Consider the following 23,138-nt stretch of genomic DNA (forward strand, 5'->3'; position numbering starts at 1 on the left):
TTGGTTTGAACTGCAGCAGCTCGTCTTGAACGACACTCTACCTGCCAAAGTGTGGTGAGTTGCTGTTAACAAGCAGATAATAAAGTGGAAGGCGAGTGTAAATCTCACAGCTTAATTTGATTTCAAACCTGCACAGAACTGTGAAGAATTCAGCAGGATTTGTGATGTGAGTTGGTTTGCGATGTGTTTTCATGTTTTCTGACTTTGGGGGTAACCCTCATCCACATGAGTCATGTAACACATCATCATAGTGTTAACACACACCCACATACACACTTTCACCTGTGGAAACATTGACACATAGCTGTGAAGGTTGAGAGCTTCTCTCAATCTGCCTCTGCAGTTTCATGTTTTACACTTTGCTCCTTTCATGTACAGCATTTTCTCTAGTCACTTTTTTTTTAGTCCGTCACAGTCAATATCTTTGCGTTTCTCTTCCCATCCCTTTCTCTGTGTTCGTTCTTTTCCACTCCTTTATTCTCCCTTATTTTCTCCATCCTCCACTGCAAGTTTCATCCTGACTGTTTTGTTTCTTTACTGCATCTTTAGAGTGAGAAACAAATCACCAGTGGACAAAGACAAACAAAAAAGGCACAGAGACCAAAAACTGAGGGGCGTCTTCCTGTGCATAGCCAACCATAAAGAATAGGGGGGTGGGGAGTTCCCACATAATGATTATTATAGCTATTCTGAGCTCCCTCTCAACTCGGGCCCCAGGCAAGTGGCTGCTTTGTCCACCCTTTGCAATGCCCCTGGTAGTAAGCCACAACAATAAAAGACTTTTTGCACCTTTAAGGATTTGGTATTTGACAACACAAAGAGAAGTATGCCACTTTGACTTTCATGAAGAGACACATGAAAGCATTGATGATGTGTGACGGATCTGTTTGGTGACTGTTGAAAAGACGAAACAGTGACAACACACCATAAAGGCCCTGGTGTACTTCCTCACATGACGCGATTTTGGAACCACATGAAAAGAGCACGTTGGGCGCACATGGACAGCGCATGCGTGAACTCAATTTCCGGTGGACTAAGTCCCGCTCACCAAGCAGAAAAAAACATTTCAACAGAAGAAGAAGTAGTCGCCAAGGATAGTCATCCAGGCCTCGACCTGGCGACCCTCGAACCGGCAGACACCCCGACTCCCCTGCCCAACGGGCCTTTCAGCTGATGAGCCACTCGAACCAGACGTGTCTGAGGGAGCTGTAGCATCGTTCTCTTCTTCTTTGTTAGGAATGCGTCCTATTCCCGGTGCCCACACTTGTACCGCCACCCGATGGTGAGGTCAGATACTACAGGACCCTGACATGCGAGTATACCAGGGTCTGCGATATGCGACGCGATATGTGACGTATACCAGGGCCTTTAGAGCTGATGTTGTGTCGTAATAAATACCCCCCGTGTGTAGATATCAGTAGTTATTGGTTTTTAGTTATTCGCCGCAGTGTTTTGAGTATGGAATAATGCAGTTCCTTTGTAACATAATGTAAAACATATAAAAACACACATACAGTATAGCAATTAAAAAAACTCATAGCTTCCCACTGAGTTCTATATATTACAGACAGTGAAACCAAGGCGTATAAGAGATCAGCATGAGAATGACACTTACCACTGTGCTTGCTGTGAGATATCTGCAACTTTTTCTGCTGTGTTCTGTCTCTGATTTTATCTGGAAATTAGAGGAGTTGGTTAAAAAGGTCTGGAAAAAGTCTTTATCACAATATACTTTTTTAAATCACATCAATATTTATGTAGGCTGGGTGATATGGCTTATAAATAATATCTGGATATTTGTAGGCTAAATCTCAATATACAAGATATTTGGGGATATAAACAGGTTTGGCTCCTCATGAAATATTTACTTTTGATATGATTGTGTTTCTCAAAGGAGTGACACTGTAAATACACTCTAAAATGAAATGTCTACTCTTTATAATCTGTATTACATGCTTAAAATACAGTCATTACTTTTCATTTCAGATAATATCTGGTTTATGTCTTTGACTATTTAATGTTAAATGAAGGATATTTACGTGTTAGAAACAATTAACATTGCCTATAAATATGGTCAAATTCTACTATAACACAAACAATTAAGATTAAAGTTAAAGAAATGATATGAAGGGACTTTTTTCATGCCACATGCCCTATCACGACATGACAATATAATAAATCCAAAACGATATCATCCACTTCAGTCAGTGTGTCAGCCTCCACCGACTCCATTTGCGTCGGATACCAGATCTGTTGTTGCTCTGTCAGTCTGTTGATCCCACAGAAAACATGCAGTTCTATTTTTGACAGAACACTGAACGCTTTAAATTCAGCCATAGATGATGTGAACAGTTGGTCAGGAAGATCAGTTTCTGATTGGATATGCTTACAAATCCGATTTGGGTTGCAGTCTAAAAACAAGGCCTGCTATCGTTTGTATTGTTTAAAATCTATTTTTTTTTCTTTCTTCTTTCTTTAAAGGCCTAACTAGAGACAGGAGTTGGACATATAGCATTGCTTATAATCTATGCCAACCATCAGTTACTGCAGCATGTACATCACAGGTCCTTGTACTATGGTATACACACTCATGCATGCATCCCCAATCACATGCACAGTGTACTTGCAGTGCTTTGGATTACAGATTAGAGATTAAGACCAGTGCAGGGATTACATAGTAGTCTCCATCTCTCGCCTCCACCATAGAGCCCAAGCACCTCTAACCTATCATCTACAGTGGTGAGGCCATACACACACACTGAAACACAATAAACAGAGAAAAGGAGGGAGCAGATTCATTCACTGTCTACCGATTTATCCTCCACATGAGGGTCGCGGGGTCACACTCACACCTACAGTCAATTTGGTCCAATTAACCTCTGCATGTTTTCGGATTGTGGGTGGAAACCGGAGAACCTGGAGAAAACCCACACACATATAGGGAGAACATGCAAACTCCTCACAGGAAGTAACCACAGTGGGAGCGGGTCGCGCACCCTGATCTTTTTGCTGTAAGGCAACAGTGCTAGCCACTTTGCTTATTTCTTTATCCAAAATAAGCAGCAGCTTATGACCTCTGTCGATTTCTTCTCAGTTTTCTGAGTTCCTTTCTTTCTCTATCTCTTTTTCCTACACAGATATGCTACAACACGCTCACTAGCTGCCCAAACAATCATTTAAATGAATCGTGAATTCTCTTTGGACTTTGTTAACATTTTGAACGCTACTCTGGGTGAAGAGTTCTTCCAGATGAAGGTGGTGAACATTTTTGTTTATGGATTTAAAGGCTTTATCCAAGTAACCATGCAGCGACTGACAAAAAGGAACTAAAGTGTGGCAGTACTTTCATTTTAATGAATGACATTAATCCGTCTGAGAAATGAGATGGGGAGCATTTTCCAATGTTATAATTCTTCCTTAATCTTTCTGAGAAATGGGACATCATTTATGTGATACAGATCTTTAAGTCTTTAAGTCTCATCCACCACTAAGTAGTTAAAGCCGTTTTGAGCCCAAGTGAAGGGTGAGATGATCTTGAGCTTATTAGAGACTGGTGAGTTCATTAGTAAGGCAGTGGATTTATAAACCTAATCTGCTCATGAGGTCTAACACTGCAGGAATTGATCTCTCAGGGCTGGTTAAATATAAAATTATATAATCACTAATTATTTATATTCCCAATATCAATACCTATACTCTCTTAATTTGCTTCTGCAAGTAGTTCAAAGTTAATTAAAAACTGGGATAGTGGGCATCCTTGACAACAACCTCATGACAGAACAAATTTTTCAGTGAGGGTGACGTTTATACATATTTATACCAGCTTGTGGGTTGCTATACAGTAGCTCTGATCTGAGCAAACAGATATGAACACTCGACCCTATGAAACGGTCTTGCTAACCTCAGAGTCTTAAGCCTGTGGTATAGGGTCCGCAATATGCGATGACTATCCTTGGGGACTATTTTCTTATACTCCCCCTATCGCTGGGATGGAAGATCAGTTCAAATCTGGCCTCCTGTCTTTCGTTCAAATGTGGCTCCTCCCACCACAGCACTTGAACAAATAGAATGATGAAACAGCTTGTTTATCAGCTTGATATTCTCCTCTTTCATGCTTGTTCAAAGTCTGTCCTTGGTCACAAATCAGTTGAAACTATTATGAAACTCCGGCGCATGCTTGCATCAGTGCAACAACATGAAATATTTAAATATTTCAAAGTGCAGGTGTAATAAAACAGATGCCTGGCGAAAAGGGGTGGGATATACTGTAGGTCATCTGGACTTGATGTGGCCTGTCTATTCTCTAGTGTGTTTAGCCCAGTTGCAGATAAAGATATGTGTGGCATGAACAGTCACCCCGAGTGGCACCTGACACATGCAAAAAAAAGAGCAAAGAATTAAAGAAAAAAAGATTTGCACATCTTATCAATTAAGTTACCATATCAACATTAATGTTTATTGTGGTGCAAGGTGAGCCACTGCACTCAGAAAAAGTCAAAAAGATGTCCTCGCTGTGATTGCAAAGGCCTTAGGCAAGTGAAAAGTAAGGACACAGGAATTGTCTCAAACAGGGTTCACAAACTCAAATGACCTGGGGCCATTCAGAGTCTAGTTTGGTCAGTACGGGGCCAACAATGTCTTTTTTTGAGAAAGAATTGAAATATATCATATTTATGAGTTTGAAACCTCTGGTCTCGAATGTGCAACACAGAGAAAATAATTATTTGCTCCATATTCATTACACTCATCATTAATACTGGTGATTATACTACAGCTTTTACTTTTTTTAAAATTTGGTTTTGTATAATTTATTTTTTTCAACCATCATATTCAGTGATTCACCTCGCCAAATTAATTTCACACTTCTAAAATCTCCTACTGCTCATACTACAGCAGTGGGGGAGTTCACTCTTCTGGTCTGGCCCACTTCACTAGAATTTAAAGAAACTTTATTCATTGAAACAATTACATTACATTATTAATTATTTACTCTATGTGACTTAAATACAATACAGTGCCTGTGATACAAGGGATGGAGCATTGCAGTGTCAGTATAGCTGCTGATAGAATCCCCTAGATTAATCAAATCCATATTTCAAATGCTTCAGTCGCCCCCATCACGTCACTTTGCTGATTTGGTCCTTTCCATGGACTGTTCTTGTCACCAACAGGGATGTAGGACAAACTGTGAGTGGAAATCTCCACTGAGAGAAATAATAGAAATGAGATGTCCTATTGGAATGGGTTATGTCAAGTATTTAGGAGGAGGATGAGATTGGAAATGGTGGATGGACGGCTGAAGCTTCCAGTGAATCTTAGACGTGTGCAAAGAATGTGGGTGTGGATTGCCTGAGGATTGTGATGAGATGGTATATCTATCATTAAATATTTTTCCTTTGTGAGTGTGTTTTCTCCGAGTGTTCCAACCAGTAGTCACTTTTCAAGTTGCATTGCACTTAAATGCAGAAACAATTAAAATAGCCATTCCTGAGTTCACAATGTAAAAGCACACTTGAAGTAAGACCACAAAAATCCTACAGAATTACAGTGGGAGTGACAAGCCACTGTGTATTCCTATCTACTAACTCTGTCCAATTCATTCTAACCCAATTTCACAAGGTTTAAGTCCAGAGACTCTGTTCATCTTTCATTTTCTTTGCATTCAGTGGAGTGAGTTTTGAGGTTGTAAGGTACAGATCTATTCTAAATCAGAAGGCAAATCCAACTCAAACAACATACAGTAAAACAACATTAAACATTAAACAACAGTTCTGTCACTAAAGCCCAGCACTGTCAGCGATTGCTGGAGAGAAGCCAGCTGCTTTACGGACAGCGGGGCACAAACCCCTGTAAGTAAAGTTTTAACTTGAACTTGACAGATGTTGCACAGACTCTGCAGACTTTAACAGAGGAAAGTGAAGCTTATCGAGTAGCTTAGTATCTGTTGACGAGGCTGGCACGCAATCAAACTGCCAGGCGCGCAGATTCACACACAAACAGACTCCAATTATTCTGGGTTATAGCAGCAGTACATCAACCACTGGAGGCTTTCGTAATGTTTCATCAGTCCTTTTTTAACATGCCTGCCTGTGCCGCCCTGCAATCCCTTTATCTCTTTATTCGATGTCATCAATTATTGTTTTCTATTTGACTTTATCTGCCTTTCTAGTGCCATGACTGATATGTCTTTCTCTTTTCTGGTCAGGTGAATGACGTCATGCCATTTGGGTGCCTTGCCCTGCGAGATGGGCGGAGTTACGATAACATATCTGATGTCACCGAAAAGTATGAGATCGGACAGGTGCTGCGAGCGTAAGTACCATGAAGCCACTGCGGTGTGCACGTTTTTCGTTTTTGTCCCATGTAAAATTCATGGGTACATTACAGTATTCCCAAGTTCTGTTTTGTTTTTATTCACTTCATGAATTATTTCTAACTGAACTGCTTGTATTTACACTGCAGACTTGGTTTGGAATGAATTAATACACTGACGGTGTGACGCACGTTTTGCTCAGGTTTTGCCACTTGTCTGTTTATTTCTGTAGCCTGAGAGTTCATGTAACACACTGTTGGTGCTCCATGATGTAATCGATTTAAATATTACATCATCAAACCCTGCTTTTAATTTTCACACGTACAATATCCAATATTCCCTGTATTGTCATTCAACAAAAGCATCAAAGATGCCGAGTCGAACGAAATTACGAGCATGGCTTTTGATTGAAAACAAAGATGAAAAGAAAAACAGGGTGATAAAGGAGGGCAAATATATACATCTGATCAAATCTGGTTAATAAAAAGGTGATTGCACAACATGAAATACTGACTAAATAAAAGGAAGTCTGTTACAGTGCAGTATGTATGTGTTGCAGATCAGAGAACAGTCACTGGTGTGTGATTGAGTTTAGCAGTTTGATAGCAGCTAGGTAGAAGCCCTGTCAGGTTCACCACCAGTGTTGCTTTTTAAAAAAAATATTTTATATTGTCTTTATTTAAACTTTCAGTCCTGAGGAGAGAAGCGAAACGGTATTTTGATGTTTCTGTTTGTCCTGTACATATAGAAAATTGACAATAAAAGTCTTGGTATCTTTGAATCTTCAGGCAAGAGGGAGAACAGGCTCTGACCGGGGTGAGTGGAGTCTGTGAGGAAGCTGGTGGCTTTGGTTCAGTGGGTGCTTTTGGACCCGATCCTCAATCGTGGCAGTGTGTGTCCCCAATTTTCTTTCCCGCTGACCTCACCTCTCTTCTTAGGGCCTTTTTGTCTGAGGTCTTGGAACTCTCATACCAGAGAGAGATGCAGTTGGCCAGGACACGCTCAGTAGTGCCTCTGTAGAAGGTGGTGAGGATGGATGCCCTCAGATGGGTCCTTTTCACTTGAGATGAGGTGTACAGGGACCAGGACAGGTTGTCAGCCATGTGGAACCGCATGAGTTTGACTGTTGTTGTGTTCTGAATAGTCTCCATGGCAATTCCATTGATGAAGATCAGGGTATGCTTGGACTTTTTTTTTTTCCTGAACTCATTTACCATCTCTTTGTTTTTTAATGTTCAAAGGACAAGGTTGTCGCTCCCACACCAGTCAGCAAAATGTTCCACCTCCTCAATGAAGCTGTTTTCCTGATTGTTCTGGATCAGGCCCACCACCGTTGTGTCATCCAACATACCAACATGCCAATCAGCCGAGCTGGAGGTGACAGAGCTGAAGATGCTGAGATTTTTTTCTGGGAATGAACAGGATGAGAAATATTTGAGGGACAGCTCATGGTTTGGTAATAAAGTAGGAGAGACAAGGTTGAGATGGTTTGGTCACCTGGATAGTGATAGTGATTATATTGGACAAAGGATGTTGAAGATGGAGCTGCCAGGCAGGAGGGAGAGAGGAAGACCACAGTGAAGGTTCATGGATGTTGTGAAGGAGGAAATGAGGACAGTTGGCGTAAAAAACACAAGCGAGAGGGCAAATGGAGGCAGATGGTGATCTGCAGTCTAACATATGTATATATAGATATGTATGTATACGTTGTATGAGTTAAACTCACTGACCGCTTGTTAATATATGAGACCAACTTTCAGTCACACATTAGTAGACATCCCGTAAAGCAGGAATTTTCATATTCAATCTTTAACCACCAGTAGGTGAGACCCAGCAATCAATCATTTTTCAGGCAATCCTGCCAACCACAGCTTCAAGACAAATTTAAACTGATCTATGATTTCAAATTACAACAAATTATTCAAATTATTATTAGAATAACAGAGAGGATACCTTTGTGTTTTCCAGATGGGCATACAACGTTGTAAACATTGCTCTTTAAGTGTATGTGTATTTAGATTTAAGTAATGTTTGCTTCAAAATGCAATACCTTGCTGATGCACTTTAATTAAAAATGATCTCACTGTATTTGAGTAGTAAGCTGTGTCTCCTGTGTTTTTTATGTGCTCTCAGCCCGTCTTACACACAGCACTCCCTCTTTCTTCTAATATGATGTTTATGTCTTTCTCAGTGTGCCCATCTGTCTTTCTCTTTCCATTTCTTTCTCTTGTGCAGGAAGGAGTTTTGCGAGCTGTGCCTGGCAAAGGACAGACAGACAGACAAGGTGTTTGTCTGCAAGAAATTCCTCAAGAAGGATGGCAAGAAAGTCAGAAAGGCTGCCAAGAACGAAATCATGATCCTGAAATTGTACGCAGTCAGCTTGTTTACTGATGGCAAAGAGAGAGAGAGTGAGAGAGAGAGAGAAAGAGAGAAAGAGAGAATGAGAGAATGAGAGAATGTATTTTTATTTGATTTATGCCCACACACTTTTGTTTGCAGACTATTCAAAAGTCAGTGAATGGGTTGGTGCCCTTCAGCTGCTTGTGAGACACTTCACTGTTGTAAGGTTACAGTCTGTAATACCTCTCTCTGCTTTTCCAGGGTCAATCACCCAAACATCCTTCAGCTGATAGACACATATGAGACCAGGAAAGAATATTTCATCATACAGGAACTGTGAGTGCTTCTTTCTTCTTTCTTGTCTTGGCATCGATGTACACAGGTGTGTGCGTGTGTCACACATATTCATATTATATTATATTTGAGGTATCGGGCTTATTTTCCGGGGGCGAATGATGAAACGTACGTTACATGGACCTTAGTGATTGGACCCCTGCGGACATGTGCAGATGTGGGAAATATGGCCTGGGCCTGACAAGATGGGGACATTCAAAATAAACGAGTAGTGAGGCATAACTTCACTTTAAATGGCTTTTCTTGTCTTGATGACCACTCAAAGCTGCTTTACACCATAGTTTTTCCATTCACCCATCTCATCTATTAATCTTTGTCTTGAATTTAATGCAACTTAAAACTGATGGTGTGATCTACAGTTCTTAAAGCAAAGGCCAAGACCTGATCAATATGTCACAGTTTGCCTAAATAAAAGGTCTCGAGTTGGAAGTATTTTGGACCCCTGCAGTTGATGCAGTATATGCATGTATGGATAAAAGAAATGAATATGAGTGTTAAGACTTTAAGTGGTTGTCACAAACGGAAAAAAGCATTACATCAAACTGAGTAGTGGGACTGTCGTTAACACTCAGTGTCATCAATTGTGTTTTGGTCTCTGGTAATACAGCTCACACCGTGCCCAGGCAGTAGCCATCCTTTACACAATCCCCAAAGTCTAACCAAGTCTTTCAGAGTAATGACCAACACTCTCGTTTTTAATTGCTCTGCAGTGATAGTTTCAGGCGCTTAGAAGCAGATTGCCTTACTAATGGACTATAAACAAGAGCGCGTGGTTTTTGATAACTGTGTTACTGGGAGCTTAAAGTGAATTATTGTGCTGCAACATGTGGTAAACAGTTGCACCGGCTTGCGTTCATTTTTATTAGTATGGTTGGCAATATGTGTGTATGCTGATATATCTGTGTACCTGCCTGCAGTGCCACAGGAGGTGACGTGTTCGACTGGATTCTGGACCAAGGGAATTACACAGAGAGGGACGCTTCCAATGTCATCAGACAAGTCCTCGAGGCAGTGGCTTACTTACACTCCCTCAACATAGTTCACAGGAACCTGAAGGTACGCACACTCTCCGTCTCCCTAGCTCTCTATATTATGGCAGGTGAGTACCGCTACAATGAGAAGAAGTCTGATGACTTAGATTAACTCCAGGGTCACTCTAGATTTATGGGGCAAGTGACCCATTTAACCACAACCACCCCCACACCATTGAAAGCAATTTCAGTATTTAGTCAACAGACTCTCCGCAGAGACACATAAAGGCATCATGCTGTCATCTAAGCCAATGAGTCAACATTTGATAAAATTTTCATCAAGGGAGTAAACACTTTCTTTATGGCCTAATGCAGACACACACACACACACACACACACACACACATATGTACACACATAGAGAGAAAGAGAGCGAGAGAGAGATAAGGATATTTATATCAACCCAGTTGGATGAAATTACAGCATCTCTTGGGCTTCAGACTCCCCCTGCTGGTATATTCCAGAATTGTCTTTCAGTCACTGTGTAAACTCACTCCGTAAATCCTCACAATCAAAATGACACATTATGAAGTGTTCAGAAGCAGATGAAACCCTAAAGAGAGGCTAGGGAGCATTCATCACATTTTAACACACAGTACTGCTGTTAAGATAGATCTAGTGGCCAATTACCGACAGATTATATTTAAAGGGACAGTAGACAGTTTTTTCGACGTTATTAATACAAATGTGAGTATTTTCTTTGCCTTCACGGATTAGGTAAAAAACATAAAGACAATGAATCGCTGCACAATCATTTATAAATGACACAAAGACAGTTTCAGTGTCCAGGAAGTTTACATTTGTTGTGCATTTTCTATGAACCCTAACCCTCCGGATTGTTGTTGCTCCACACAAGAAAATGTATGTCCTGGCCCCTGAATTTGCCAGACACTTAGCTGGAATTATTCTTTTTCACCTAGGCTTCAGACTCTCCCTGCTGGTATAAGCTAGACATTTCTTTCAGTCACTGTGAGATGTGGACTCAGTAAATCCTCATAATCAAAATGCAATACATACAGAGCTAAACTTGGTGTAAAAGACCTTTTTCAAAGTAGATATATGTCGATGTGAAATAGTCGGACATATACAGGTTTTAACAATAACATTAATTAGGGTTCCACTCCAGGTTTGCTGTGTGCTTTTGTCATACTAAATACTAAATACTAAATACTTGACACTTTAACCTCTAGAAGTTGTTCTTTTCTGATAAATGCATACTATACTGCATTGTCATTATAGTCAAATTGTCAAATCTAATGGTGGCCTAAGACTATCCCTCCTGACAACACCACTGAGACCAGTATCAGTATCAGTAATCCTCGAGAGGCTTGGCCACAAAACGAACAGTATGAGCCTTAAGGAGCAATACCATCCATGGAAAAGAAGGCTAGAGCCTAAAATGAAGGCAAAACAAAGGGTAGCCATCGATCCTAGGTACAGAATCCTTATCACGAAAGACCACCAGAAGGATGGAGTTCCATCCAGTTACCTATAAGCTGCCTCAGCACAAGATGGAAGCTTGGTTACTCAGCACATGGTTACATGATATAGCCCTGAAAGAAATTGGCAGTAAAACCAGGAAGTCAAGCACCAACTGAGGTCTCATTAACGAATGATGAATCCGAGGTCTCATTAACTCGGATCCATCAAGTCCTAACTACACAATGACTACACACCTCTTATAAACACGTCAAACTCATTACAGGATTAATATAGCCATAGTAGCACGTTTAGCTGCTAAAATTGCATAACTTACAGTTGGTTTGCACCAGCTGAATGCCCCTTGTCAACTATGGGACTCCTGTCAGTCGATTCAGCAGCACAGACACACTCATGAGTCATCAGTCGGTTAACTTCCTTTAGAGCTGGGTAAAGCCGAAGAGAGCCGAGTCTGACTCACAAACTGCTAAGCTTAGACAGCTCTTTCTCCCATTACCTCTCAATCTCAACATCTTGATAAATATGCACATTATTTGACACGCTGATGCACACTTTACCATGACAAGTGGTAGATGCACTTGCTTTGGCATCCAAGCCACATGTCAAATACTTTCCCCTCAGTCAAATTGTAGTTGCTCAGATATGTCACAAACGATAGGCGACATATTTACATTGTTTAGGGCGTAGAAAGAATGTGGGGCTCTCAAAAGGCATGTTACTTATGGATTTAGCACCCCAATGATGTATAACACATATTTCCATGCCAAAAACATTGAATGAGTATGACCTGCTGGGGCAAATTCAGATTCTGGAAAAGCAATTTTCATGCAGAATACGGCTGCCATCTTGAAATATTTCATGGCCATGCCATTTTTTGAATAATATAGGTCAAATAGGGTCCACATGCCTAATGTCATGCTTGTATCGCCATTTGAATGATTGTCAAACTTATCTGCTTCACTGAGAAGCTTCAGAAATACCAAGGGCTGAAAGAGGAGCTACAGAGGAGTAAAGCCAACTGTGCTCCCAGTAGATATGGGAGCTCTAAGATCTGAAACCCCCAAACTGAGAGAATGGCTCCAACAGATCCCAGGAACAAGTGACTCAGCCACTCTGACAGTTGTAGAAGTATTATAAGTTATGTTGACACACTGTAAGATGAGTTATCAGTGCTAATCTTATCAAAATGCCCACGATCTCATATTTGTGACTTATCACCTTTACTTTTTCTTTCTTTCATTTTGTTCAGCTGGAAAATCTGATGTACTATACAGAAAACAACCACAAGAAAGTTGTTCTGCGAGATTTCTACCTGTCCAGGTTTGAGAATGGACCTATCACAGAACCTTGTGGAACACCAGAGTACCTGGGTAGGATACTCTCGTATTACAACCGTTTTATAGTGTTTTTCTGTCCTTCATTCTCTCATACTGTTTACCCTTTCACATTTTTTTAAGTTCTGTTTTCTTATGTTATTGAAAATCATAATCCATTGAAACAAAAACAAGTTCAGTAAAATACAGAAGTGAGGGCATCTAGCGCTCCACCTGCATCTCCACCCCTGCACTGTCTTACTCCTTTCTGCCCCTCAGAGATTTATGTGAGGGCTACTTAGAGTGCAGAGCTGTGCTTTGGCCCTGTTCTTTCCTCTGAAATGTCAGGACTGTTATTCATAATGCTGAGCTGAATAATTGTCCAAATAAATAAGGAGAAGGAACAGAGGCCCTGATGGAAAAGAGAGGGGGAAGATGGAATAAAGTGGGGGCTCTCGCCTTTCCAGGATGAAATTATAAATGTGGTATGATGGAGTGTAAATACAACCCCATGCTATCTGAATCTTCTCTCTGTTCTCGCTCAGCTCCTGAAGTGGTGGCTCGTCACCGGTATGGGCGTCCTGTGGACTGCTGGGCTGTGGGTGTGATTATGTACATACTGTAAGTCTGAATCCACAAATACCGAAACTATAATTCAATTTACAGGAGAATAAAGACTTGATGTGCTGCTTTGTTTTCTAGGGGTTGTTGGCCTGGTTTCACATTTATCTTGTTTTGCAGTTTATCAGGGAACCCTCCATTTTATGATGAGACAGAGGAGGAGAACACCGATTTACATAACCGCATCATCTTCTGTCGCATTGTTGCTGGGGACTTTGAGTTTGATGCTCCATACTGGGATGACATTTCACCTGCAGGTATGTGGGTTCCCATACCTGCAAACACGCATCCACATTTATGTAACAACATTTAAGATTAAGATATTTGATATTAAAGTAACACAAAGTATCTGTCAAGTATCTATCATCTCTGAATCAGGACTTTTAATGTACAAACAACCATATCGTCAGACCAGGTACAGGTTCTGCACATGAATCTGCACTCAATATGACCTTACGGGTTACTTTGATTCAAATATTTTGTTGTCACTGTCACTACACTAAACCCACTTTTTTCTGTGCATTTGCAAATTTCTTCATATTTGCTACAAACATTCACTTGGAGTAAAAAAAATTGACACATTTTGATTTTGGTGGTCTAAGGTCAAAGTCACGGTGACTGGTGTATTTATGAGGGTGATACACTATATTAAGAACACCTGCAGGAAATTCACACAAGGATGATGCAATAAGAATTTGGTAGGCAAAGGTCAAGGTCACTGTGACCTCACTGTGATTGTATTATCTTGAATATTAAAATCTAAACACATATATAATCAGTGGCACCCAGTTCACTTTTGTTTTTGCCTTTTCTCTTCCAGCTAAGGAGCTTGTCTGTCGACTTATGGAGGTGGACCAGATGCTGAGAATCACAGCACAGGATGCACTTTGGCATGAATGGTAACTGTATTCACAAGAACACAAACATTCTGGCTCACATTTTTAGGGCGCCGCATCATACTTACGTGGTGTCTCCCTTGTGTAAGGATTGCAGGGAACGGTGCATCAGAGAAGAACTTAAAAGATGGTGTGTGTGCCCAGTTTGAGAAGAACTTTGCGAAAGCCAAGTGGCGGGTATGAATTCATATTTTATTCTTTTTTTATAGCAGCAAAGAAGAGGAGACACAAGATGAAGGCTATGATGGGAATAGCAAATATGACAATACTTTGTAATGATGATTGTTCTGTGTACAGCTGTGCAGATGTGTGTTATTGTATTATACTTTATATGGTAGTGCCATCACGCATCAGGGTGTAAACATAGATGCTGATAACAAAGACAAAGGTATATATATATATAAGAGGGTATAAGTGGTGAATGAACAGCTTATTTAAAAGCTTTAATCTTCTTTTTTCTTCCCCTATGTGGTTCCCAGGAGTTGAAGGTACTGTAGTTTGGGATTATGGACGGACAGAGCATGTGCAGAAACTCACATTTAGTCTGGCATGATTCAGTAACAACACATCTTAAATGGCTGACCAACCTCTTGGATAAAAGGTCCATTGTGTCAAAAGTAGTCACATCCAATGGTGAGACGGCAGATTTTAACAAATGAAGGACTCATATCTCTGTTTCCCAAGTACTTCAGGAAACCCCTGTGGCCTTCACATACCAGGAAAGATATAGTTCTTCTTTGATTGCATATTAAGCTTCCATTTTAAAATGTGAAACACAAAATCTGGCTTGCTTGTCCATTCGGGCTGTTATAGAAACATGGCAGCACAACATGGTGGCCTTTGTAAATCAATCATTGCCTAAATTGCATAGACCTTATTTTTGGCAGAAACAAGTAGATGTCCGCCATTATTTTTGTGTGAGAACGTCAGTTTGGCATTTCAGGCTCGTAGCTGGCTAGCTGTACGCAGCAGACAGGACAACAACAACAAAAGTTGATGTTGCTTCTTAAAATCATGTGTGCAGTCAGTGTACAGTGCGCTGAGTTGACATCAAGAGTTGATAAAGTTATGTAATTACAGCCAGGTTATATTGACTCTTTTAATTAATGAATTATTTCATTCTTTTTACAGTCACAATTACTGAAATTTGTAGTATGGAACAGCACAAATAATGTTCAAAGCCAGAAATATTCTTATACCCGAAAATATACAGAAACTGTTGGAGGGATCATAACTTCAAAACAATCTTAACTTCAAAATGCGTTGCATGTTTTGCATATCTGTGAGTCGGGTTTGACTATGGAACAGATTTGACTTGGAAATAAAGCGATGTCTGAGTTTGAAACTGTTTAAAATGAAATATAAAGATTATATCTTAGGAAATATAGAAATTAAATAAATGCTCCAAGTTACCAGGTGGTATAGGGGCTATTACTTATTTGCTGCACTTTTGAAGAAGAAGAACTTGTGTACATTTATATAATATGTTGCACATTTACTTAAATAGACAGTAATTGAGAAGAAGCAGACTAATTCTGTTTCGTAATCATTTATGGAGAAGGGGTGGGAGCCAGTAAGTTATACTTATTCTCACTCCTTTTCGAGTATGCAACTTTATTTATTTGTTCTGTTCATTTCATTTTCTTTGCATATTGTTTGAATATTTTGTCTGCCATTTCTTTGTGGTACCTCCTTTGTTGTCTTTGTGTTTGCATATATACTTGCATATTCGAAAAAAAAAAAAAATCAGCCTTTCAACCATCCACACCAAGTGACAGCACAAAATAATAAAAGATATCCTCATTTGGGATATGAGGTCACTTCCTTCCATTCCATGTTCCCATGACTCACTCAGTTCACAGATACATGTGAACACGGAAGGGGCGCACAAAAACAGGAAGTCTGACCCTCCAGTTTCTTCTGCGTTCAAAAATAAGGTCTATCTGTCGGCTATTTTCAAATATACACTTAATATATTCAATATCTACAGGAAACACTTTGCTCAGTCTGCTTTGAGATGTACTGATCATGACTGGGGCTTGTGAAGCTTTTCTCATACGCTCTGCTCCTGTTCACTGTCACTCTGCCTGCTCCAGAAGAGATCCATTCACGTTGCCCCACTTTTCTCAATCGGACTCTGCTCAGATGTTCAAAGTGGCCTGCTCTGCTCCTTTCGTACTCCTCATCTGCACTCGTCTATAAAAACAGAGTGGTGCAAACAAGATAATTGTCAACAAGAGGGAGAAGAGTTTGCTCATTACATGCCTACTTTTTTATATTAGTGTAGATAAGGGGGAGACATGGAAAGGATAAAAGTGATATAGGCCACTGTGGACAGGTGAACTGCAGTGAACTGTAAGGCCCTGTATCATTCCTCTTATGTGAATCATGGGTCTTTGTCCCATAGTGTACCTCAGTGCTACAAGTCATACCTAAAACTACACAGAAGCTGCTCTGTTAAGCCATATTGTTCTCAGGGACATTTCTGTGGCTTTTCACTTCCATGGTTTAGAAACAACATCTAAGCTCACACATTTTCCCGGCCTGGTCTCCCAGAAATAATGTTGCCATTGTACTTTCTTGCAAACCAACGGAATTGTGACATTTGTAAGACCCGCAAAGTCACAAAGTCCACCGAGTCAACAGAATCAAATGTTTGAATGTGACATTTTGGCAGATTCATAGGCATATAAACATTTCAAGACATCCACCAAAATACCACAGTTAGGAACCAAATTGGTAGATTTTTATGAAGAGGATGTTGATGATGTAAGGAAAAGACAGCCTGTACCAGGTGCTTTTCATGCCTAAACCTAACAACAGTTATTGTCCAGAGTGGGAAAAAAAGCCTTTTGGCTTAAACTCATCATTATCATGTTAAAACTGATTATCAGGTTGGATGACCAGTTATGGTATCTCTAGAGTCAGTGATGAGTTAAGTTGAAAGATTATATTGAAGACAGCTCAGATCCGATAAGAACTGAGACAATGCCTGACATATGAACAGTTAGGCATCATCGCAGGTTCTCGTGAGCAAATCTTTCACCCTAACTCTTCACTGACTCCAAAGATTCCATCACTGGTCATCCAGCCTGATATTCAAAAATCTCTCCAACAATGTGTAATGGTGATAGAAGAATGACATTATCCCTATACGCTCTGCTTTCAGTGTGTTGTTCTTTTGCCCACCGTGTTGATATTTTTCTTGGAGAAAAATTATGAGACAGTTTAGGAATTGTGTCTTTTGTATTCAAAACACTACAGAGAGTAGCATTCTTCTGACATGTTCACACAGGGACGTTTAATTATGAGACAATGCAACACCTGCTCAGAGTAAAGTACCAGGGTTCTTACCAGTTTTTGCAACTGATCCATCTTTAAGACAGTGAGCAATTGCTAGAGGCATGAAATATGTATGTTGCCCCTTAAAAACTCTATGACGTCAGCTGTTGCATATCTGTGGTTTGCAGAAAGCTACAATGGCAACATGCCCTATGATCCTGGCGACTGGGTTGCATTTCCCCCCAACTCCTTTTGGTATTTGTGAATTAAATGGAATCAGATGAGTGGAGACGTGACAGTTATCTGCTCATTTGCCTTTTCCACTTGGTCAACAAGCAGTCAATGAGTTGCTCTGGGAGGAGTGAGTCATGAGGTTGATTTAAACCAGGGTGCAATTTATTAGAACCTCCTGGAAGTAAACAACTTGCTATAATCTTACTTCTCTGTTCACTTGACACAAATCATGCCTCAGCGCTTCGTATGATGATGCTAAATCATGGTGCCTTGGCAGGCATTTTGTCAAAAGCTTCTCGATATGAAGCTTATAGTTTATGCTTTACCATAACTAACTGTAGTGTCAAGTTTTTTTAAGGGAAGAAAGTCAATAGGGTCATAAAAAAGGCAACATATTGTTGATTTAAATTGGTTTTTCTGTGCTTTCCTTTTTTTCTTTGTCTTCTTTACAGAAAGCGATCCGTGTGACCACCTTCATGCAACGTCTGAAGAATACAGAGGCACAAAATGACAGTTCAGCTGAGGTTCAGGGCAGTGCAGAGACAGGAGATGGTGAAGGCGGTGTGTCTGATGAGGGAGACAAAGGGACAAGTGATGGAGGGGTGACATCAAGTAGTGTGTCCTTAGAGGTTACAGTTGAAAACACGCTGCCAGGTATGGATCAAGATGAGGGGAAGAGTGAAGAAGGAGAGAAAAAGGAGGAGGTAAAAACAACCCTAGACCTGTCTGTAGGAATGTCCCCATCAAATATTCAAGAGCCCCTTTGCCAGATAAATGCAATCACTGACATCACACAAAAGGACCCTGATAAGGCTGGTGCAAAGAAAGCAGCAGGTGATGTAACCAGGAAAATCGCTGCCAATTTGGGTCAAAATAAATTTGGTCCCGAATCCAAACCGACCCCTGTGGCGAAGCATGAGGCTGCCAAGCTGTCTGATGGTTCTTCAAGCATTAATCTTGACAAAAAACATGCATTCTCATTCCCTGATCACAGTAGCAAACATAAAATGGATGCAACGCTCCATGGTCCTCTAACCACAGCCTCACCAGAGAAGACACAGGCTGCACAGAAGCAACAAAAGGATGTGAGTGACAGAAGCTGGTGTTGGACACAAGTACCCGAGGCAGTGGCTGAGAGGTCAGTGGTGGCTACAGTCACTCCAGCAATTGGTCCAGTAGCTGGGCTGGACGTAGGACTGGGAGTTAGGTCAAGGGGTGATGCTAGTCCTGTTGGTAGAAGAGATAGGGATTCGAGGAGGACAGACAGATACAGTGCTGAGTTTAGCGTACCCAAAGCAGGTCCTGCAACTGGACAAGGTTGTTACACAGTCAGCAGTTCTGCTAGTTTGGGCCGTCATGCCACACCATACAACCCAGACGTTGGGCCTGTAGGGATAGGGATGGCAGGGAGCTACGGGAGTCCGTACAGCTCACCATATACAGGTGGTGGAGGGATGGGTTTTTATGGGACTGGGCTACAGCATGGAGGAGGTGGGAGCAGCGCTACAAGCGACTGGCAAATGGACACCGTGATAGAGCAGATTGAAAAGCAAATGGCTGCTGTGCTGGAGAAGATTGAGGGCGAAATGCCCTCGCTGCTTGAGCAAATCAGTGACTGCCCCACTGAGCAGCCCACCGCCTCCCGATCACAGCACTCCTCGACTGCAACTTCAGGCACTCCACCTGCTCTTCCCACCTCTCCTAGGCCTACTCTGCCATCTCTCCCTCACCTTACTATCCCTCCACCCTCCTACCCTCCACCCTCTCCTCCTACACAAGCATCAGCGCAGACTGTGGCAGAGCAGGAAGACAGGGAAGGACAAAGAGTTGCTGCTCGTTCCAGCCAGTCACCCCGAGCTGGGATGGGGAGGGACCTCTGAAGAAAGTATGCTTATTCAACACCTGGAACACTGGATTGCTAAATCCTGAGGGTTTATTGAGTCTCTCAACTGGATGTATTTTCCAATTTCTTACCAGAATTAACTTACCATTTCAGACATCGACTCCAAGAAATTGGAGTTTGTTATTCACATCTGACGCATGCAGCAGGAAATTATCTGGGTCAGACATGTTCACAACATTCATACAAGTGGTGGTGCCTAAGTTGAGTATACGGGAGGCAGGACAATTGGCCACATACATACCACTCCATTTTTATTTCATGGTGTGTACAAATAAAAACAATTGTCATTCAGACAGGCTCTGTATTGAAAGTGATCTGCATCCACATAAACATTCCTGAAAATGTTTTGTGTATGTCCATTCAAATAATCTGAGCATGTACATGCCAATTCAATTCAATTCAATTCAATTCAAAATTCAAAAAACTTTATTGATCCCCAAGGGGAAATTCAAGCGAAATGCTTGCAAACCAAATGCAGATTTTCGCCTCTGCTTTCATTTTTTTAGTTTCAGAAAATACTAAAAATGAATAACAACAATGGTGAAAAGTACGCACAGTAAGTCATTTAGTGACAATTATTAAATTCCAATCAGGACGCAAATGTGTGTAACTGCATCATTATTTTCAAAGGTCTCCTCTTCTGCCCATCCAGACCAAACCGCTTCCCAAGAGATTTCAAACAGTGTTGAACAGCGGGGTAGTATGGGTGGCAGGAGTATTCAAAGTTGATGCTTCTTAAAACAAAATGGAGTTGTGTGGATATAGCCTCAACTGTTGTGAATTATATTGACCTTTCTCTTTTGTCTTCTCACATGAGCTCCCTCAGACATTTTCCAGAAATTTGACTCTGGAGAAGTGAAGTGTGACATTTGTGTTCTCACATACAGCTCCTCCAGACAAGGTCAGACACATCCAGACTGTAGTGCATTTCTAAAAACAGCGCTGCAGTGGGTTTGATTTTGTATTAATTTTGAAATGACTCTACCTGTGACATCTACCTGAATACTATCTCTTATGCTGTGGTCAAGTCGAATGTAAATTCTCACGTTCTGCTGCGCCATTAAGATCATTTTTGTGTTACTTTTGTGTCTATTGCGACAGTGGCGCGAATTCCAGAAGCCAACATATTTTGAGACGACAGGAAGAGTGGGTATTTATTTTCACCAACTTGGCTGAAGTAATGGGAGATTGTTACACTCTATCTTTTTTGACTAAACTTTTATGGCAAGCTTTTTCTTTTTCAAAGGATCTCTGAAGATAAACCTTCTAGTGTTGTAGAGCTCTGGGTATATGAACACAGAGATGATAGGTTTTTCCTGGTTTGACTTTGTATGTAAGCTCAAACGCAGCATATTTGAGGATGTGGCGCAAATTCTGGTGTGACTGCAACAGTAGACAGTTATTCCCAGAGACTGGTCAGCACCTACAGATTGGGTTGAGTGAGATATAAATTATAAAATAAATTTATAAATTTGGTTTTATTATGCATACATGCAAGCATGAGGTAGAGAGTCATTTATCAAACATATCACTTTGAGATGGCGGGTTTACCTACTCAAAATATGGCAGTAAAAATAGTCAGAAATGTTTCCCCTGTCGCGATTTATATTGTGAATTGGGCGGCAAGAGTTTACCATTTTAAAAAATAATTGGGTCCCCATAAAAAAGTTTGAAAAAACACTGCAGGGGAGAAGAGCTATGTATCTCTCCTTATGACAGCTGCAAGATCGCAAAAGTTTTGTTTTATGAGATGATTGTGTGCATGAGTGCTGATCACACAGTCGTTCCAGGGTCCAAGCACAAAATTACAAACTCTGTGTAACAATTCTAACAGTGACATCAGCTAAGAGTGAGCAGTGGTTTGATTTGCATCACCCCTAGAAACTGTAAATACATAACAAAATGTGTTATTTGTTCTTGATCTGCTCACATGTTGCGACCTTCTTCATATCCAATCTGTCCTTTACTTTTTTCTAATCAGCTCATATCATTTTTTTTATCCCTTTTTATTTATGTAAATATTACTTCAATAGCAAGGCTGCAGAATCCTGAGCATGTATGCACCCTTATATGTGAACTGATCAGGCATTTCCACTGCCTGCTGGAGATTTTTATTTAACTTTTATTGACACAGATTGAATTATCCCACTGAGACACAGGGTCTCATTATTATTATTATATAGTAATCCTTACACTTGAACTGCCACTCATGTTTTAGACATGTTGGAGAGCTGGGGGATGTTTAAACACTAACTATTGTATAAAAGCTTTGCAATAACACAAAAAATATATTTCCTATTTTGTTGTCCAGCATTCTCCTAAAATTTTGATCCCAAAGCTTTTTTTGTCGACACATAAATTTGGTTCCACATCTGCACATCCACTATCCTATCCTTATGTAAACTGTGTTCTGTTTGCAAGTCTTTGAATAAAATGTAAAAATTAAGAGACATGTTGAGTTGCTTCATTGGTTTTAAAAAAAGGTTTTGAAGATGAGATGGTTAATCACATTAAAAGAAACTATGAATTAGAAATGCCTTTGTGTTGTCAGTGCCATTACCTCACATTTTTAATATTTCTTACATTAAATTATTTACAAGTTCAGTTGTAAAGAATAGCAACATATGTATCTCATGATAAAAGTTGCATGTTCATAGTAGATATAGTATAAGTGATTATAGAATCAAGTAATGGAAAATAATAATAAAAAACAGAATATAATAACTCAACAATGAGGTTAGCAATACATTTAATTTCTCAAATAGATAGGTTATATGGGTACGTGTTGGTTATTCATACTTTTGTATGCACCTTAGAGGTGTGCAACTTTATAATATAAATTTAAACTATTTTTAAATAGGTCCACACACTACTGATAAAAGCATTTCAGCTCCACACGACCCTCTCTTTGTTTTTCAGTATAGCAGTGTCTTGTTTACTGGAGCTTTTACATTTAATTCAAAAAGATTATAAAGTTCAATATATCTCTCATAATTTATCAATATGGATTTAACTAAATTCATAATGCATTAGTTTTTCAAATTAGGCAAAGCAAATGTCGCACATTAATATTTCAGTATGCTTTAATTAAATAAAGGAATACTGGTTTGTGTGGCACAATAAAGTCACTCCTTCAAGTTCCATCTGCCCCTGCGTCACCTCGGATTAGTCCATACTCGTGAAGGCACGGGGGCTACAAAACTGTTCTTGCTTGTAAACAATTAATAACGTTTATTAGTTGCGTGTGTTACAATACATGCTATTTGTGGGTAATGTTGTTGAAGAGCCTAGATCAATATAATAATGAAGTCCCGATTAATTCATTTGTATTCACTTTACGTTGGAACCCGCGGGCCGGTATAATGGTAGCGCCTGTAACGTGCACATGTTGCTGCTTTGCTTTGAACTGAA

At 40.3% G+C, this 23,138-nt stretch overlaps 1 protein-coding gene across 1 annotated transcript in view; it reads left to right on the forward strand.

The window, feature by feature from the left end:
- camkvl (CaM kinase-like vesicle-associated, like) overlaps positions 1-22,173 on the forward strand; it is a 63,536-nt gene extending 41,363 nt beyond the window's left edge. The window contains exons 2-11 of the mRNA XM_058642813.1: positions 6,206-6,312; positions 8,549-8,680; positions 8,915-8,989; positions 9,925-10,063; positions 12,728-12,848; positions 13,337-13,412; positions 13,533-13,669; positions 14,233-14,311; positions 14,398-14,485; positions 18,277-22,173. Of these exons, the coding sequence (XP_058498796.1) occupies positions 6,218-6,312; positions 8,549-8,680; positions 8,915-8,989; positions 9,925-10,063; positions 12,728-12,848; positions 13,337-13,412; positions 13,533-13,669; positions 14,233-14,311; positions 14,398-14,485; positions 18,277-19,704 (2,370 nt within the window). The 5' untranslated portion in view covers positions 6,206-6,217 and the 3' untranslated portion in view covers positions 19,705-22,173. The remainder of the gene's footprint in view (positions 1-6,205; positions 6,313-8,548; positions 8,681-8,914; positions 8,990-9,924; positions 10,064-12,727; positions 12,849-13,336; positions 13,413-13,532; positions 13,670-14,232; positions 14,312-14,397; positions 14,486-18,276) is intronic.
- Positions 22,174-23,138: the final 965 nt, after the last annotated feature.

Source organism: Solea solea, chromosome 11 (genome assembly GCF_958295425.1).
Source record: "Solea solea chromosome 11, fSolSol10.1, whole genome shotgun sequence".
Lineage (NCBI taxonomy): Eukaryota > Metazoa > Chordata > Actinopteri > Pleuronectiformes > Soleidae > Solea > Solea solea.